At 43.4% G+C, this 20,270-nt stretch overlaps 1 protein-coding gene across 16 annotated transcripts in view; it reads left to right on the top strand.

The window, feature by feature from the left end:
• The window catches only part of KIAA1217 (KIAA1217 ortholog), a 349,155-nt gene extending 330,727 nt beyond the window's left edge, over nt 1–18,428 (top strand). For 7 of the 16 annotated variants that reach the window (XM_030940972.1, XM_030940973.1, XM_030940968.1 and 4 more), the window contains 8 exons: nt 3,596–3,759; nt 4,830–4,997; nt 8,521–8,640; nt 13,037–13,072; nt 13,222–13,299; nt 13,412–15,010; nt 15,522–15,644; nt 16,370–18,428. In XM_030940972.1, the coding sequence (XP_030796832.1) occupies nt 3,596–3,759; nt 4,830–4,997; nt 8,521–8,640; nt 13,037–13,072; nt 13,222–13,299; nt 13,412–15,010; nt 15,522–15,644; nt 16,370–16,867 (2,786 nt within the window). In that variant the 3' untranslated portion in view covers nt 16,868–18,428. Of the gene's footprint in view, nt 1–3,595; nt 3,760–4,829; nt 4,998–8,520; nt 8,641–13,036; nt 13,073–13,221; nt 13,300–13,411; nt 15,011–15,521 lie in introns of all 16 variants that reach the window. The other 9 variants (XM_030940985.1, XM_030940978.1, XM_030940974.1 and 6 more) reach the window with 8 other exon arrangements.
• The last annotated feature ends 1,842 nt before the right edge of the window (nt 18,429–20,270 follow it).

Here is a 20,270-nt window from a genome sequence, read left to right as displayed (position 1 = left end):
CTTACAAAATGTAAAACCTGGAAGAGCAAATCCTCTGGTGTTCCTTAGATCTTTACTACTATCTCTTTTTCTTTCTTTCTTTCTTTTTTGTTTTTTTGAAATGGGGTCTTGCTCTGCCACCCAGGCTGGAGTGTAGTGGTATGATCATAGCTCACTATAACCTCCAACTACTGGGCTCAAGCAATCCTCCCACCTCAGCCTCCCAAGAAGTAGCTAGGGCTATAGATGTGCACACCACTCCATATGTCTGATTTTTTTTTATTTTTTGAGAGACAGGTTTCTCACTGTGTTGCCTTGGCTGGTCTCGAACTTCTGGCCCCAAGCAATCCTCCTGCCTCAGCATCCAGAGTAGCTAGAATTACAGGCTTGAGCCACACTTGATTTCACTACTACTTTTTTACCCTAGCCGTAGAGAAGCTGAGTTCTGTGTTAGGATTCTAGAATAATGGCCAATAAAGGAAAATTTAAATTCCTCGTGTTTGCGTTTTCTATGCATTTGTGATACTTCACCGCACGAGCTGGGAAAATATTAGGCCTTCATTTAAGACAAGAGCTTCTTGTACGCTTGCAGAAAGAAAATGGTAGCTTTTATGAGCTCCCAGGGGATATTAGATCATAAGGCAAAATTGCATTTTTTAATCAAAATTATTAGAATATATATTTAACCAACTCAACTATGGAAGTTAAATGCCAACCTGTCGATAATAATATAACTTCTAGGAATCTCAACCTATTAAATATTCTATCATTTACAAACCATGCATCTTATTCTGATCTTAAAATTATGGACCCAGATGTTATTTTACTTGCAGCCTAATGTCTCCTCAGTGTCACATTCCACAGTGCCTTATCCAGCAACTAAAATTAATTTGGAAAGGAATCCCCATCTTGGCTTGCATGTCAAGAAACATTAAAGTGGATTCCATTTGTAACCACTATACAGTCATCCCTTGGTATCCACAGGAGATTGGTTCCAGGACTCCCACCGGATGCCAAAATCTGAGGATGTTCTAGTTCCTGGTATAAAATGGCATGGTATTTGCATGTAACCTACTCACATCCTCCCATATACTTTGTGGGGCCAGCACACCTCAGCTGTGCGACTCCGCTGCCTGCCTCCGTATACTTTCAATCATCCCTACATTACTTATGATACCCAATACAATGCCTACACGTTACTTCATTTGTGTGGATTCAACATAGTACTTGGTGCAAGGCAAATTCAAGTTTTATTTTTTGGGATGAGGAGGGAATTTTTTTTACACATATTTTCCATCTGCAGCTGGTTGAATCCACAGATGTGGAACCCATGGATGCAAAGGACCACCTGCACCTGTCTCCTCCCCAGTTTTCATCCAGTTCATCCCCTAAAGCTCCGCTCACTGCAGCCCTTCCCTTCTGTCTGTGCTAAGAGGCTTTTCTTATGCCTTTCCCCACCTGCCAGTTGTGTCAGGTCTGTCTAGGGTCCTGGGCGTGGCAGCTCTTCTCACACAAAGGTGACTTTCCTCCCACAGTTCCCATGGAGAATTTCTGATGGAGAAAATGCCCTAGCTCATCACACTTTTTTTTTTTTTTCTTTTGAGACTGAGTCTCACTCTGTCACCCAGGCTGGAGTTCAGTGGCATGATCTTGGCTCCCTGCAACCTCTGCCTCCTGGGTTCAAGCAATTCTCCTCCCTCAGCCTCCCAAATAGCTAGTATGACAGGCACTCACCACCACACCTAGCTAATTTTTGTATTTTTCGTAGAGACGGGGTTTTACCATGTTGGCCAGGCTGGTCTCGAACTCCTGACCTCAGGTGATCCACCCGCCTCGGTCTCCCATAGTGCTGGGATTACAGGCCTGAGCCACCGGCCAGCTCATCACATTTTTATCTTGCCTAATTCTGCTCTCTCTGCCGCATTATTAATTTTATCATAGAGTCCTCTGATGTTTCATACAGGTCTCATAACTGTTCCTTCTCATGACTGAACAACAAAAGCATATTACATTTTGTTCACTTACCTCATTTTGGCTCTTGATTCTATCTGATTTTTTTAATTTGCATAAATCACTTTTAAAATTACTCCCCAAGGTATTTTGACTTAGTTCAAATGTTCTTGTTTTTTCTTTTTCAATGCATCTCTGACTTGGCCTCAGAAACAGTCCAGTGATGGACAGGCTACCAGAAATGTGTGAAGGTAGCATCCGTGACCTGTAAACATTAGTTTCTGTCATTTTAACTTATTTGTCATGGAATTATCATTTTTAATGTATTTTTGTTGATTAATGAGGCAAACTTCTAAGTGTAGAGTTTTAAATACCATTTGTATTTCCCCTTGTGTGAATTTTCTGACTACTTGGATAATGGAGGAATATGGATAATGATCGAAAATGGATAAAGGCTGGCATGGTGGCTCATGTCTGTAATCCCAGTGCTTTTGGAGGCCAATATGGGAAGAATCACTTGAAGCCAGGACTTTAAGAGCAGCCTGGGCAACATAGTGAGACCCCATCTCTACAAAAATTTAAAAACCAGCTGGGTGTGGTGGCATACACCTGCAGTTCCAGCTACTCTGGGCTGACACAGGAAGATTGCTTGAGACCAGGAGTTTGAGGCTGAGGTGAGCCGTGATGGCACCACTACACTTCTGCCTAAGTGAAAGAGCAATACCCAGTCTCAAAAATAAAACAAAAAAGGCCGGGTGCAGTGGCTCACACCTGTAATCCCAGCGCTTTGGGAGGCTGAGGCAGACAGATTGCTTAATCCCAGGAGTTCAAGACTAGCCTGTGCAACATGCAAAACCCCATCTCTACACACACAAAAAAATAAATAAAGAAAATTAGCCAGGTGTTGTGGTGCACACCTGTAATGCCAGCTACTAGAGAGACTGAGGTGGGAGGATCACCTGAGCCCAGAAGGTCAAGGCCTCAGTGAGCCTTGATCACACCACTGCATTCCAGAGTGGGTGACAGTGAGACCTTATCAAAAAAATAAAAAAGATTTTAAAATTGTGTTTAATTAAAAAAATCAAATCTACTTCCTCTCCAACTTTGTTCTCATTTGCATCCCATTTTTTCTCTGGCCCTCCCTAGGCCAGATTCTACTGTGACATTGACCTTCAGCAGAAAACCCTCTTGCTGATGCTATTTTTTCAGACTGAGGGATGAAGGCTTTGGAGGCCAAGCAGGGGGCTATGGATTTGCCTTTGGGCCCCAATTTTTTTTTAATCTATCCAAGTACTACTCAGCTTTTTTGCATAACAAGAATGTTATTTAATAATATTAATAACAGGCAGTACTTTACATAGCATTTACATTAAGCCAAGCTCAGTATGTAAGTCATTCAATCCTAATGACACCCTAAAGGAAAGTATATTATAATACCCATTTAACAGATGAGAAAACTGAGACTGAGAGAGGTTTAGTAACTTGTGCAGGGTCTTTTGGGGATTTAAATCCAGTCGCTCTTTAGGGTCTATACACTTAATGCTTGCTCTATGGAGAGGATAGAAAATTTTTAAATCAGATTGCATTGAGTTTGTAGCAATATACCAGACTTTCTGGATGTTTTCTTGCAAAAAGATTATTCTTGCAATGGTGCACTGTTTTCCAGAAGATTCTCCAAATTCAGAACAGGACTTGGAAAAGCTGGGGGGAAAGTCGCCCCCTCCTCCTCCCCCACCTCCTCGTCGAAGCTACCTGCCAGGATCGGGACTCACCACCACGAGGTCAGGCGATGTGGTCTACACCGGCAGAAAGGAGAACATCACCGCTAAGGTCTGATAGGCTAAGCCCTGGTAAACTGGCCTCTGGGTTCAGACGATACCCTTAGACAAGGTTCTGTCTGTTAGAACATAAAAAGTAGTGAGGCAGAGAATTAGTGACTCGACCACACAAGATCCCCAGGAAGCACCACAGGTGGGACAGTGGCAGCCAGTATGATTGGACAAGACCCAGACCATGAGTTTCATCCTTATTTGACTTTTAGCTGCAACAATGTGAAACGCAAATCACAAGCTATTTCCTATGTGGGCGTCATAAGATTGAAAATGAGGGTAGGAGGGGGAAACAAAGATTATCTTCCAAAGGTAACTGAGGTGAGCTGACACTGTTGTGGGAGTCTATACAGAAAGATGTTCAATGAACTTTAGATTCCACTTAACTAGCCAAGTGTTAGCTTTTATGTTAAATGTAAAACACAATTTCCAAAGAGATGGAGTATAGGAGGGCCTTTCATGAGGACTGTGTTAGTCTGTTCTCAGGGTGCTGAAAAACACATGCCTGAGGCTGGGTAATTTACAAAGGAAAGAGGTTTAATGAACTCACAGTTCCATGTGGCTGGGGAGGCCTCACGATTATGGCAGAAGATGAAGGAAGAGCAAAGGGACTTCTTACATGGCGGCAGGCAAGAAAGAGATTGTGTGGGGGAACTCCCATTTATAAAACCATCAGATCTCGTGAGACTCACTCACCACCGTGAGAACAGCACGGGAAAGACCTGCCCCCATGATTCAATTACCTCCCACCTGATCCCTCCAGTGGCACGTGGGAATTATGGGAGCTACGATTCAAGATGAGATTTGGGTGGGGTCACAGCCAAACCATATCAAAGACACTGAATGTTGAGGAGTTCCAATTATATTATCATTATTTAATCCATTCATCAAAATGACAACTTATGCAAACACAAACCCAAACTAAATGCAAAGGGATAAAATAACCTTTCAGCTATTTTCTCAGCTAAGATCTAGGAAGCCAGTGTTATAGGCAGTGAGGGACCATCTGTCCCTGTTTTGCTAGCACGTAGGAGATGTTAAGCCACTATCCATGGTTTCAATCTCCCACAGGCAAGCAGTGAAGATGCTGGACCAAGCCCACAGACCAGAGCCACAAAATGTCCAGCAGAGGAGCCTGCTTCAGCCTGGACCCCATCCCCACCCTCTGTCACTACCTCCTCCTCAAAGGATGAGGAGGAAGAAGAAGAAGAAGGAGACAAAATAATGGCAGAACTCCAGGTATGTGGGTGCAGTGACTGACATTGGCTCCTTGCCTCCCGCCTGGGTTTCTCCAGCCATGGCACTTACAGATTTGTTAGCGAGAGGCCAGGAAAGCGCATGGACTGGGATCATAGAAGCTGTGTCTTCTGGCCTTGGCCTTTGCTTTCCCAAGATGGCGCTGAACAAGGCTCTCAGGGTGCCTATATGATGTGCAAGGAATGACCGTTTCACAAAACAACTCACACTTTCCTAACTCTGGCTAGTAGGATTGACTCTCCTTTCTTTCCATCTTAAGAGACTCTGCTTCATTTTAAAAGCAAGTAAGATAAGGATTAGAAATACCAGCCATTGTCCTGTCTTGAGAAGGACAGACTGAAGCACACTTTAGGTGGGTTCCCATTCCTTGGCTTTACCACTTAGAGCCACTGACCTTGGATGGTGGACTCAAGGCCAATGAGTGGCTTCCTGTGGTCCATACCAAGTCCCTGTTCAATATCAATGTCATCTTTTCAGATATTATGAAAAGCTGAATTATTTTGTTTTCCATTTTCCTTGGTCTATTTGAGAAATGATACTGTATTAGTTTTAGATATTTATTTTTTAACTAGGACATAGTCCACTCATAGGATGAAGGATGGGGTGCCAAGGTTGTGCCCAAAACTGATCCCACATTCCCATCACGGATGTGATTCTACCTCAGGTCTATGTCCTGAGAACTTGTCTCATCAGAGACATGTACACAATTCCTAGAACAAACTTTGTGTAGAATATTTCATTTGCCTCATGCTTCTTATAGGATTTTTCTGTCAATCAGATAGTTGGAACACCAGCACCTTGGGGCTCAAAAACATGTTAGCTTTTTACCAGTGTACCAATGGCTTTGTGCCAACCCATAAATTTTCATTTTTTCTTTGGAGTAGGAAGAACTTTCAATCCGCATGATTTTCACTGCACTTGTTCTACTCGGGTTTCCATGGTAATAACTGCCAAAATTGAACTGCCTGGATTTTGCAGGGAAAACAGAACTGCTGGCTGAATTGTCACATTCGTGAGCCCTTTCACACTTCACTAAAACTCACAGACTAGCCTGGGACATCCCCGCAACCAATCAGGCTATTTGCAGGTTTTTAGAAGGCTTGGATAATTGTTTTCATAGGAACCCCAGATTTACAAAGCTGGTATCTTTCAGGCTTGTGGATAATTTTTTACACCTCTGTAAGAGAAATACTAAATTTGTTGCAGCCACTTATAGCCCACCACTGAGGGACACTTTTCTCCATTGAAGTCTAAATATTTGATGCCCTCTTTGACTACTTTACAGACATTGGCATATCTGGCTTCATGCCATATTCTTGGTGGTTAGATAATAAGAGTGGTGGCCGGGCGTGGTGGCTCACACCTGTAGTCCCAGCATTTTGGGAGGCCGAGGCAGGCAGATCACCTGAGGTCAGGAGTTCGAAACCAACCTGGCCAACATGACAAAACCCCATCACTACTAAAAAATACAAAAATTAGCTGGGCATGGTGGCAGGTGCCTGTAATCCCAGCTACTCAGGAGGCTGAGACAGGAGAATCACTTGAATCCGGGAGGTGGAGGTTGCAGTGAGCCAAGATCATACCACTGCACTCCAGCCTGGGTGACAAGAGTGAAACTCTGTCTCAAAAAAAAAAAAAAAAAAAAAAAAAAAAAGTGGTGAATGAAGTACTCTAACCTTAACTCAACCAAACCCTGTTAGCCCTCTGGCTGGGATAGAAACCCAGCCTGCTAAATCCGCAACTCGGTCAATGGCCTATGGCCATAATGCTTCTCTTATTTCTACACCTTCTCAAGGCAGGACAAGGAGAAGCTGTGGCCCCTTCTAAGGACAATTGTGCAACCACTTTCTGTGTGTGTGCTCCACATCTCCAGGCATCAGAAGAAAAACAGGCTCTGAAATCGAGGGCCTAATAGCGCAAAGGAGATGGCAGTTGGCATTTGTAAGCAGCGCTCTAAGTAAGCGGATAAACCAAACACATCCAGGGCATGCTAGGACTGGTGTGACTAAGGAACAGCAAGGAGGCCAGGTGCAGCAGAGACAGGGGAGCAAACAGTCTGGAAAAAAAGGCCAGAGAAAGTCCCTCATCAGCCACCTTCAGATTTTAGGACTAGTGATGGAATGTTTACTGAAGGAGGACATATATTATCCTTTCTGCCAGCAGAGATCTCTCCAAATGACAACATTTGACATAAAGAAAACACTAAGTAATTATTTAGGCTGATTCATTTAAATATGTGGTCTTTCACTGGGCACAGTGGTTCATACTTGCAATCCCAGCACTTTGGGAGGCTGAGGTGGGCAGATCGCTTGAGGTCAGCAGTTTGAGACCAGCCTGGCCAACATGGTGAAACCCCGTCTCTACTAAAAAAACTACAAAAAATCAGCCAGGCATGGTGGCAGGTGCCTGTCATCCCAGCTACCTGGGAGGCTGAAGCAGGAGAATTGCTTGAACCCAGGAAGCAGAGGTTGCAGTGAGCTGAGATCTCACCACTGCACTCCAGCCTGGGCGACGGGGTGAGATTCTGCCTCAAATAAATAAACAAACAAACAAAAATAGTTTTTAATCCTAGCTGCACATTAGAATTACTTTGGGAGTTTAAAAAAAAAAAATTTCTACAGCTCAGAGATTCTGATTTGTGTCTTCTCTGAGTGGGGTCTCGAGTATTTGAGAACAACAGTATTTTTTTTTTTTTAACCTGGGTGGTATATAGCCTGGTTGAGAACCACTGATGTCCATAAGTTTGGGTCCCTGAGTTACCAGTCTGTCCTCTCATGATCAGGACATTTCCCACATGTGGGCTTCCTTTTTAGCCCTGTAGACACCATCTATGTCTGTACTTTCTCCCTTTGAGAACTGGCCTCCCTGACTTAAATTCACAAGAACCAACTATTGGCTCTTACAGTTTTCAGAGACAAATCTCCAGGATGCAGGCAGCTCCTAGGCCACTCGGAATGACATCGTTGCTTAAAAGCATCACTTTATTCGAAATGAGCCTCAGAACACTTTGGAGCGCGGTAGTACCTATTTCAGAAAACGGTTGTTAAGAGTACTTTTATTCTAAGACTTAAAGGTTTAAAATGGCTTCTGAGCTTTTGCTGTATAATTTCAATAAAGCTCATAAAAAACGAGGAAGAAAAAAGAAAGATAGTTTTTTGTTTTAATTTATTTACATATTGAGCATTTTTTAAAGGTGAAAGCAAGAAGCCCTCCTAAGTACCAATTTAGGTTCACCCCAGATAGGCAGAAAAGGTAGTAGTGTCTGTTTTATCTTGGCATTCCCCAAGAAAGGAAGGCAGCCTTTGCCCCAGGCTCAGCCTCCAAGCCAGCTTTGTCAACATGAGAGAACGTGGGGAGCAGGATTTCAGGGTGCTGCCTCCCTGGCCTAAACCTGCCTGCAGGACCCGGGCTGGGGTCCCCAAGCGTCCGGTTGTTCCTGCCTGTTTCCGTCCGTTCTCCTCAGTACCCTTGGAAAACTGTTAACCTCAGTATTTTAATTCCTTAGGCATTCCAGAAGTGTTCCTTTATGGATGTAAATTCAAACAGTCATGCTGAGCCATCCCGGGCTGACAGTCACGTTAAAGACACTAGGTCGGGCGCCACAGTGCCACCCAAGGAGAAGAAGGTAACGTGGCAACTGCCCATTTGCCACATGGTTGGGAGTCCTTCCTTCCTTGCTCTGACACTAACACGGCTCTTGTACTCGACCTTTGCCCCCTCTTTTTTCTTTCTCTCTCTTTTTTTTTTTTTTTTTTAACTAATGGAGACACAGGTATAGGTTAAAATCAGAGATATCTTGCTCAGGTTTTCAGAGCAAACACTGTGTTCCAGCCCACAGCATACAATAGTATATGCAGAATTTAGACACTATCTTCCCAAACTAAAGAGTATACACCTTTCAGTACTTTCTAGAACAACTCTAGAAAGAAATATATAGAAACAGCAACCAAGTATTTAGCAGTTTTTCTAATTTGTAACATCCTTTGGGCAAAAAAGAAAAACAAGTATCTATGTTAAAAAAAAATTAGGTAAAAACCAGTCGGGTGCAGTGGCTCACATCTGTAATCCCAGCACTTTGAGAGGCTGAGGCGGGTGGATCACCTGAGGTCAGGAGTTCGAGACCAGCCTGGCCAACATGGTGAAACCCCATCTCTACTTAAAATACAAAAAATTAGCTGAGTGTGGAGGTGGACACCTCTATTCTCAGCTACTCAGGAGGCCGAGGCAGGAGAATCGCTTGAACCCTGAAGTCAGAGGTTGCAGTGAGCTGAGATCGCACCACTGCACTCCAGCCTTGGCAACAAGAGCAAAACTCTGTCTCAAAAAAAGAAAAAGTAAAAACCTTTGTTTTGGGGAAGAAAATGCAGGGTAGAAAGTACCTACCACCACACACAGGCGTAACTTCATGGAAACATACAAATGTATATGTGCACAAACGTCCAAGGATGCCAAACAGAATTTTTGCTAAGTATTATCCATTTATAAAGTATACCTTCCAAGATAGTAAGTTCAGTATAGTTTTAGTGTTAAAATGTATGTGTGACACCAAAAAAAAAATCCAGGCTCTGAAACAAAGTCTGCCGTCATTGTAAAAGTACTCTAGGGAAATGACCATGGCCTGAATGTTTGAAATGCAACTTTAAGTTGCACCTAGAGCATCTATGATTTTTAGATACAGAGACATCTTACTTGAATTAAGCCTCCGTCTAAACTTCAGGATAAAAAGCTTGCAATGACCAATTCAAGGCCTAACATTTTTCTCCAGGGACTTATCTTTCAGAATTCAAAGATTCTAGCTTTCCTTAAACAAAGTCAAACTAATCAGATGCAAGATAGCCCGATAGCTACTACAGATGGGTACCTCGGTCCATGTATGACAGCTCAAGGAGGTAGATGCTGTATCACAAAACTGAAAGGCTATTCTAACACAACAGTTCAAGAGACACAGTTTTGGGCTCCCAGCTCCCAGCCCACCTTGCCAAGGAGGCCAACCCACTTCTCCTTGGCTCATAGCCACGATGGCTCCCTTGTGTAAACTCTCTGCCACATAAACTGACATGTGACACTGTTAATAGGGGGAAGAGAATCTCACTATATACCAAGGGGGGTTACTCTTGATAAATGTTTCTCATGAAGAAAACCTAGCCTGGCCTGGTGGCTCATACCTGTAATCCCAGCACTTTGGGAGGCCAAGACGGGAGAATCACTTGAGGCCAGGAGTTATCCAGGGTGCTTACTCTGGATAATTAATCTCAGTAGATTAAACTACTTCAGAATGACCATGAGTATCAGACTTCTCTTATCCCCAGTTTTGGGTCCTTATTAACCTCTTCCAGGGCTGAGTATTTACCCTTCCATAAATCAGATGTTTTCTTAAGCATTTTTTGATCCTGTCATCACTGAAACTCCAGCCTAGTTCTTCACTTGTAGGCAATTTTCCTGTAACCCTGGTTTATTGTCCATATGCCTATTGAATGCTTTTCCAATTGTCTTCATAATCCAAATCTCAGGGCCTATAAATACATATTAAAGAGGCATAATTACCTTTCACGCAGAGTCTTGACCATCTAAGACTAAGAAATCATTGTGAGTTTACATGACAATTACGGCCAAGCTCATGCACTTGCTTTGATACATTAATTCATTTTTTTCTAGCCCAGTGATAAAAAGTATAGGTCGTGTGAAAACCAAACTTCACATTTTTATCCTAGTGACTTTCCATTGGAGCATTTGTGCTACTACTCAATTTTAAAATACATATATCACGGGGGGGGGGGGCGCGGTTGAAATTTATTTATTTATTTTTGAGACCGAGTCTCGCTCTGTCACCCAGGCTGGAGCGCAATGATGCAATCTCAGCTCACTGCAACCTCCGCCTCCTGAGTTCAAGCGATTCTCCTGCCTCAGCCTCCTGAGTAGCTGGAATTACAGGGGCGTGCCACCATGCCTGGCTAATTTTTGTATTTTTAGTAGAGACAGGGTTTCACCATGTTGATCAGGCTGGTCTCAAACTCCTGACCTCATGATCCACCCACCTCCACCTCCCAAAGTGGTGGGATTACAGGTGTGAGCCACCACACCTGGCCTGAAATGTTTAATGATGGGAATGGCACGGGCCATGACCAACCAGAACAGACGCCAGCCCTAACCCCCAGTAAATAGACCCCGAGAACATCTGCCACGTATGTGTCTTTAGATCACATTCCAATTCCATCTGCAATTCAGGGGGCAAGTTCTCATTCGGGTCCTAGCATGATACGCCGACTCCATATCTGGAGTTGTAACCTTAGGCTGAAACCTTATTTTTTCTTTTTTATTTACATGTATATATTTTTTGAGACGGAGCCTTGCTCTGTCGCCCTGGAGGCTGGAGGGCAGTGGCATGATCTCAGCTCATTGCAACTTCTGCCTCCCAGGTTCAAGCAATTCTCCTGCCTCAGCCTCCCAAGTAGCTGAGATTACAGGCGCCCGCCACCATGCCCAGCTAATTTTTGTATTTTCAGTAGCGATGCGGTTTCACTATGTTGACCAGGTTGGTCTCGAATTTCTGACCTCAAGTGATCCACCCACCTTGGCCTCCCAAAGTGCTGGGATTACAGGCGTGTGCCACTGCACACAGCCTATTTTTATTTTTTATTTTTGTGTGTATGTGATGGAGTCTTTGCTGTGTTGCCCAGGCTGTTCTCAAACTCCTGGACTCAAGCAATCCTCCCGCCTCAGCCTCCCGAGTAGGTGGCATTACAGGAAGCTCAATTATTTTTCTTCTTTAAAACCTTTTACTTGACATACTCATTGTTTCATATTTTAAATTTAAAATCCCACAAAAGAAGCCATGTGGTTCCACTGCAGCAGCCGAATCATTGCACTCATTTGGGGGCTTCCTGGGGAGCAAGCAGAAGTAAAACAGGAGGTATTTGGTGGCTCGTGCACCCTGTACTTTGCGCAATATTTCCGTGTGATTAATTCTGACTGCATTGTTTGTGTGTCATTCCTTGGGTGTGTATGAACAGTCTTTCCATTCTTAACCAAGGTCATAGGGTTGCTCTGGGTTGACTTTGGCTGGGCCCGGGTGTTTGTGCTTTGTGTTGTCATTGCTTTAACCGTAGCCTTCATGGGAATTGTGCTCCATCCTGCTGTAATCAACCACCTCAGCAAGAAGAAAGGGCAGCAGTGCCTTGGAACCGACAAGGGATCACTAGTGTTAGTGTTATGTCAGGGCCTGAGGCTACTGATACACCTTGGGAAAGGCCAGGCCTCCAGGTGAAGCGCTTTGAATACCTGGGTCCTCACCACTGGATCCTTCAATCCTGAATCTTGGTGGGAGCCTAAGACATGTATCTTCACTCTACACTGGAAACTACAGAGAATGAAAGCTGAGTCGTGAGATCACTGTCACCAATTTAACCTCAAATATCTGCTTTGTGAATGTTTAGGTTATATTGTGACAGCATGATGGCTATGAATTGAGGTTATATTGTAACAGCATGATCACTCTGAATTTGGATTTGATCATCTTGGCTATGAGGAGTGTGAAGGTGATTTTGACACTTTGACACCTGCAGTATAAACCGCATTTCAATTTGTCATTTGATCAGGGGAAAATAATGTTTTTTCATCCCAAAATGCCAAACCCAACCAAGGCAGATGTCTTTATAGGACAATCTCCATAATAGAAGCAGAGAGAGGACTGAAATAACGAGCTGTAAGGGAAACTAAAATTCCCCTGGGCTGGTTCCTAAGTTTATAGGCAAGAAAACTGAGGCCAAAGAACTAAAGTGATTTATCTAAAGTAACACAGTTTAGTGGCAGATCTGGATTAGAATCCAAACTTTCTGTCAGCCCACACATTGTGCTTTTCACAATTCTTCAGGTTTTAGATTCTGCTAGGTTCACAATCTGATGTTGAAAAGAGGACATGTCAGTAATGACTCTGTCCCTTTATTCTCTTCACTGCTCCCCCGCAAAATTTTAAATTCTTGAAATCTTTTGCTAATTGAGATTTTCATCTTGTGCAAACACAGGGCATTTTTGGCAGTTGGAGAACAAAGCAATCCAAGGTAAACAGCTCTAGGCTTTGGATTGGTGTGTAACAATTATGCGTGGCCCGCATGTCTTAGAAATGTAATTAAAGGAACGATTTAGTTATAGTCCACTTTTGGGGGCAATGTGGTTTTGTGGAGTAACATGTCCTACACTATTCTACCAGAATTTGGAATTTTTCCATGAAGATGTACGGAAATCTGATGTTGAATATGAAAATGGCCCCCAAATGGAATTCCGAAAGGTGAGTTCACCAGATCTGTTTTCCAACCGATACCATGCACATTAATTGCCTGCCTCTGCGGATCCATTGCTGATTAACGTGTGTGGTTTCCCTCCTCCGTTCTCCCTCTCAGGTTACCACAGGGGCTCTAAGACCTAGTGACCCTCCTAAGTGGGAAAGAGGAATGGAGAATAGTATTTCTGATGCATCGAGAACATCAGAATATAAAACTGAGATCGTAATGAAGGAAAATTCCATATCCAATATGAGTTTACTCAGAGACAGTAGAAACTATTCCCAGAAAACTGTGCCTAAGGTCAATTTCAGTTTTTCTGGCATTAGTTCATTAGAAGATGAAATAAGCAAAGGGTCTAAAGTCTCAGGCCCGCAATACTCTATAGCTGACACGGAGAACCAGAAGCTGAATTATGGAAAGACAAAGGAGATGGAAAAGCAAAATACGGATAAGTGTCACATTTCCTCTCCTAGTAGATTAACAGAATCAAGTGTGCATGATTTTAAAACAGAAGATCAAGAGGTTATCATGACAGATTTTGGCCAAGTTGTTCTAAGACCCAAGGGGGCAAGGCACGCTAACGTGAACCCTAATGAAGACGGAGAATCCAGTCCAAGTTCTCCCACTGAAGAAAATGCAACCACTGACAACATTGCCTTCATGATTACCAAAACCACTGTCCAGGTTCTTTCCAGTGGGGAGGTGCATGATATTGTTAGCCAAAAGGGAGAAGACATACAGACGGTTAATATCGATGCCAGAAAAGAGATGGCCCCCCGACAAGAAGGGACTGACAGTGAGGAGCCAGTTGTGTGCCTGGACAAGAAACCAGTGATCATCATTTTCGACGAGCCCATGGACATCCGGTCTGCGTATAAGAGACTTTCAACTATCTTTGAGGAGTGTGATGAGGAATTAGAGAGAATGATGATGGAAGAAAAGATAGAGGAGGAGGAAGAGGAGGAAAATGGAGATTCTGTGGTCCAGAATAATACCACTTCCCAGATATCTCATAAGAAGGTGGCCCCGGGCCATCTTAGAACAGGACAACAGGTGGAAACAAAGTCACAGCCACACTCTCTGGCAACAGAGACCAGAATCCCAGGGGGACAGGAAATGAACAGAATGGAGCTGAACAAGTTCAGCCACGTGGATTCTCCACATTCGGAATGCAAGGGTGATGACCTGACCGATGGCCAGTTTGAAAGCCCCAAGAAAAAGTTTAAATTCAAATTCCCTAAGAAGCAACTCGCCGCTCTCACTCAAGCCATTCGCACGGGAACTAAAACAGGGAAGAAGACTTTGCAAGTGGTCGTCTACGAAGAAGAGGAAGAGGACGGCACCCTGAAACAACACAAAGAAGCCAAGCGCTTCGAAATCACTAGGTCTCAACCTGAAGACAGCCCTGAAAACATGCTGAGGAGGGAAGAACAGTCCAGCATCGAGAGCACGTCTCCGATGTCAAGAACTGATGAAATTAGAAAAAACACCTACAGAACGTTGGATAGCCTGGAGCAGACCATTAAACAGCTCGAAAATACAATCAGTGAAATGAGTCCCAAAGTCCTAGCTGATACCTCAGGTTCTTCCAACAGAGATTCTGTTGCAAGTTCATCCCACATAGCCCAAGAGGCCTCTCCCCGACCCTTGCTAGTTCCGGATGAAGGCCCCACTGCCCTAGAGCCCCCTACATCGATACCTTCAACTTCACGTAAGGTATCTTGGTCTGCTGGAAAATGAAAAGACCCAGCTGCTTTCCTAAATCTGCCGTAATCACCATTAGCAAAAGGTGTCTTGTGACTTAATTGCTTTCTTTCAGGTGGCTTTTTTTTTTTTTTTTTTTTTTTTGTCTGTTCGCCATGAAACCCTTCTTTCATCCTTTCTCCCTCACCTTCAAAACAACAACAACTAGGTGTCTAACAGCTAATCAATTCTGTTTTTGCCTCTGTTGCTGACTGGTGTTGGGTAAACACGAGGCTGCCGGGTCAGCCATGTGCTGTTGAAATCATTGCTCTGATACTCACATTAAAATCCGTTTGATCAGTAGTGAGCAGTTGATTCTGTTTGATTCTTCTGATTAACCCCAGTTGGTGTCTCCTAGATCTGTCCTGCATGTAGGGCTGTGGCTTCTCACCTTGAGCTTCTCTGAACATAGTGGAGCAGCCTCACGGATGACCTACTCACGTGCTTCTCCTTCTCTTCCCCCTCTCACTGGTCCTTCCCACAGGGCTCCAGCGGGGCCCCACAGACGAGCAGGATGCCTGTCCCCATGAGTGCCAAGAACAGGCCCGGAACCCTGGACAAACCTGGCAAGCAGTCCAAACTGCAGGATCCCCGCCAATATCGCCAGGTAGTTTTACCTTAAACCCAATTTTGGATGGACGCTATTTCAGTTAAGAAGCAAGTCACTGACTTAGTTTATACCAAATATTGTGCTTACTTTGTAAGATAACGGTTTACATAGACATCCTGGATCTGGGGGCATGAAGAAAGTCTAAAAACCATTTGTTAAACTTTTTCACCACGCTTTTGCATGCTTGCAATAAAACATCTTTTACTTTGTGACTCCAAGCTCCAAATTTTAACTGTTAACACACGGTGCCAGACCAGGTGGCTTTTCTTTGGTGAATGTAGTGTTTCATCTGAACACCTCGGGAAGCAGAGACAAACCAACCTGTGGTGGAACTGCCCTTAACGTCACCACTACTAACGTCTATGTTGACTGTATTGCGTTAGAAGCACATTAACGCTCCGTCAAAATGCCCGACCCCCACCCCAGTAATTATCCAGACGCATGGCCCACCTGGCACACGGGAAATGGTAGAGCTGGAATGATGGGACTCCTCTCACAAATGCGTTCTTCCTTTCCTCCTTTCCTGTCCATCCTTTGCTATGTATGTGGGGGGTTTCTACCAGGTCCAGTAAAGCACAACAAGACTTAGCTCAGGCCTTGAACTGTGTTTGGTTGGTTTTCTTTGATTGAATTATTCTCAGAAGGGCTGTGTTGCCAGGCCCTGTGGGTTGATCACGTGTCCACCTTTCTGACAAAATGTCTCCCGCCATCTTTATTTGCAGGCTAATGGAAGTGCTAAGAAATCTGGTGGGGACTTTAAGCCTACTTCCCCCTCCTTACCTGCTTCTAAGATTCCAGCCCTTTCTCCCAGCTCTGGGAAAAGCAGTTCTCTGCCCTCTTCTAGTGGTGACAGCTCTAACCTCCCTAATCCACCTGCTACTAAACCATCGATTGCTTCTAACCCTCTCAGCCCCCAAACAGGACCACCTGCTCACTCTGCCTCCCTCATCCCTTCTGTCTCTAATGGCTCTTTGAAGTTTCAGAGCCTTACTCATACAGGTAAAGGTCACCATCTTTCATTCTCACCGCAGAGTCAAAATGGCCGAGCACCCCCTCCTTTGTCATTCTCCTCCTCCCCTCCTTCCCCCGCCTCCTCCGTCTCACTGAATCAAGGTGCCAAGGGCACCAGGACCATCCATACTCCCAGCCTCACCAGCTACAAGGCACAGAACGGAAGTTCAAGCAAAGCCACTCCATCCACAGCAAAAGAAACCTCTTAAAGGTCAAATCCTATCAGGCACAAGTCGGAGTTACGTTAAAAAAAAAAAAAAAATTAACAGTCTACAACAACTGTTTTCACAAGAGAATGTAACATATTGCTGTATCGTTTGAGGCTTAATGCTAAGTAAGTGCTAAATACTGGATTAATAGATTTCAGTAAAGCTCGTTTGTTTTTTGGTTTTTTTTTTTTTTTTTTGGTTTTGTTTTTACCTAGTTGCTATAGTGTCTACCGTCTATACTCAATACCTATAAAATGCAGTAAGCATGTGTTACAAAACGAGGTTCTGGTGGGAAAGAAAGGTGCGTGTGAGACGGGAGAATTGTCTTAAGCATATAAAACATGTATGATTCCAGAATTTTAGTATGTTTTGTATAAAACTATTTTTCATTACGGAGACTAGAAGTGAACAGAGAATTACACAAGTGTGACTATACAAATTGTAAAAGATACTATAATATTTCCTTTTATTTTAGTGTTATTTAGCTTTATTACAGATTTCTATTTTTGTCAAAACTTCATGGTTCCTTTCAAGATCTTTTTTGCCAAAACATTTTGATACTATAGCATTGTACATTTGAAAGTAGTGTGCTAGACTATAAAACCAATGAACTTCTACCTGAGCCCTACAGACAGGCATATGTAGAAGGCAATTTATCAAACCTATTGCACTGCCATGAAAAGTATGTATAATAATTTGCTAGCCCAAGCAAGCTAGTTTTCTTTGCTTGCTTCTTTTCTTTCTTTTTTCCTTCCTTTTTTTTTTTTTTTTTTTCTTTTTTCTTTTTTAACATGTTGAGGTTCTCTAGTTGTTTTCTTTGGAGTATCTAACCCCTTCTTTTGTTTTCTGAGACCTGGTAACCCACGCTCTTGCATTGTGGATTTTAAAATGTACACTCTGTACGGTTCTGTAAACCGAAAAACTTTTGTAAATATATAAATATACATAGACATTAAAATACTGTATGTGACAGCACATAGAGTAGTTTTCCCACACCAAAGTTAATTTTTATGCATGCTTTAAAAGTATATATCGGGATGGGCAGAGATGGAAGTATCCATACATTTTTAAAAAGCAACAAGTTTGCACAGCTAGAGTGTTTTTGTAAATAAATGTATTTGTATAACACAGTCATGTAATATACAGAACTATAAGCAGAGACTTTGCAAAACTAAATAAAGGGCTGCATGCTTATTATTTTTTGTACCTTGTCACTATAACTACTTCCTAGTCAAAGAACGAAATGTAACTGTTACCAAGTTTAATGTTTTTCTGCTTTGAGGCTTTGAGGGATAAAACCACATCCACTCAAGAGGACACTACTTTTCTGAAAGCTCTGGGGTGACTAATGATGAGTTCCTAATAAATCAATTGCAAGTGTGGTGCCTTGGATGTGACCTGTTGGCTCTCTCTCTTCTCTGTGGCTTATCAAGGTGTGGATGACAGAAAGCAAACCTGGACACAGAGTTTCCACCCTCCATTCCTGGAGGAGCTCTTATTATTTTCTCTCTTTTTCAAAAACTTCCAGCAGGAGTAAAGTGGAAATAAAATGTCTTTATCACTTGGCTTTTTTTCTTTTGAGTCCTCAACTTAAAAAAATATTGTTGGCCTAGAGGGAAATACGCTAACATTACACCATGTGTTTTCATTTTTTTTAATGAGAAGAAGCCAGGCACAGTGGCTCATGCTTGTAATGTCAGCATTTTGGGAGGCTGAGGCAGGAGGATCACTTGAGGCCAGGAGTTCCAGACCAGCCTGTGTAACATAGTGAGACCCCATCTCTACCAAAAAAAAAAAAAAAAAAAAAAATTTAAAGTTAGGTGGGCATGGTGGTGTTTGCCTGTAGTCGCAGCTACTCAGGAGGCTGAGGCAGGAGGATGGCTTGAGCCTGGGAGGTGGAGGCTGCAGTGAGCTATGATCACACCACTGCACTCCAGTCTGGGTGACACAGCAAGACACTGTCTCAAAAAAAAAAAAAAAAAAGGAAGAAAGTTAGTGAAAACAATACCAGGATTATGAATTAACCACAGGAAGAATCTCAGGAAACTACTTAGATTTTTCACCTCCAGAATGTTTCATTTGGTGATTTGATGTAAAAAGCAAATATTCTTGGAACTCGGTTGTTCAGTGTTACTGAGTTTCAGGCTTACTTACTTCAGGATGCCTTTGCCAGAAATATTCATCTCTCTGCTCATTATGTTAATGGCAGTCCCGTGTTTCAGGTGGCACTTAGGAAAGTATTTAGGATCCAACATTTCAATCATGTCCCATAATCACCTTAATGACATTATAGTCGTTTATGTATAAATATATCTCATAGCTAATTCATGCCAATTTATTTCCTTCTGTTTATGGACAAGCCAAAAATTCTTTCTTAGCAGCAGAACAGCAGATGGTGGGCTCACTTTTGCAGTTTCACTTCACACTTCCCAGAGCTCTGGCAAGGTCACAGAGGTGATGGTAATTTCAGTTAATGTCATGAAGGATGGGACCTGTTCACCAGGTAAGGGAAGACTCCGCACGGTCCCATCCACTGCCCTGAGATCCGGCCCAGTGCTGCCTGCCTCTTCAGGAAACTGGAGGAGAAACTACCATGATTGGAGAAACCAGCGTCAGGTGTTGCAAAGTCTTCCTATCACAGCACAGACCCAGGAGGTGCCTGTCTAAATTAGTGCAATATAGCTCCTGCCTTGGTACCCATTCTTAGGCCCGACCTAAGTGTTTTGAAACCTTGTTGTACCCCCGCCATCTCTGGCCTCATTAAAACTTTCCCTCCCTATGTGGTTGTTTGAAAAATAGAGCCCAGGCTCCTTCCTCATCCCACCAACCAAAAACCCAACATTTCCCACACCTGTGGGCCCGTGGTAAAACCTGATGATTCACACCAGAGTGGTGTCAGGAAGTTTCCCCTGCACACGTGTTTTATTGAAACTAACGAATCCACGACCCCCATGGGAAAGCCTAAGGGGTAACGCCCCTGGACCCTAATAAAAGCATAGCCCCACAGGCTCACTCACTCTCACTCACTCCCCAACTCCTGGATGAGCTCTGCTGCGGCTGCCTCCAGACCTCCCATGGAGGGCCCCCACCCCCACCCTCTCTGGACTCTGTAAGTAACACATTTCCTCTGTTTGATGCATTTTGGTTTCACTTCATTGTGCTTTAGCTGACCAACACACCCAAACCTAACTACGCCCCATTCCATCAGGGCTTCCCTAAAGAGGGGCTATCTCGGCTTACGGCCACTCTCGACAGGGAAACCTCAAGACCACGTTAGAAACTGTAACAATAAAAACTCACAATAGCACCTCAGTTCTTTGAATATCTCCAGTGAATGACGTTGGGTAGGATGAGCTGAGCTCCTGGGTGTTCAGATTTTGCTAAACTACATTTAACAGACACT

Source organism: Rhinopithecus roxellana, chromosome 11 (genome assembly GCF_007565055.1).
Source record: "Rhinopithecus roxellana isolate Shanxi Qingling chromosome 11, ASM756505v1, whole genome shotgun sequence".
Classification (NCBI taxonomy): Eukaryota; Metazoa; Chordata; class Mammalia; order Primates; family Cercopithecidae; genus Rhinopithecus; species Rhinopithecus roxellana.
The sequence above is the reverse complement of the archived record's forward strand: the minus strand, read 5'-3'. Positions and strand labels throughout refer to the sequence as shown.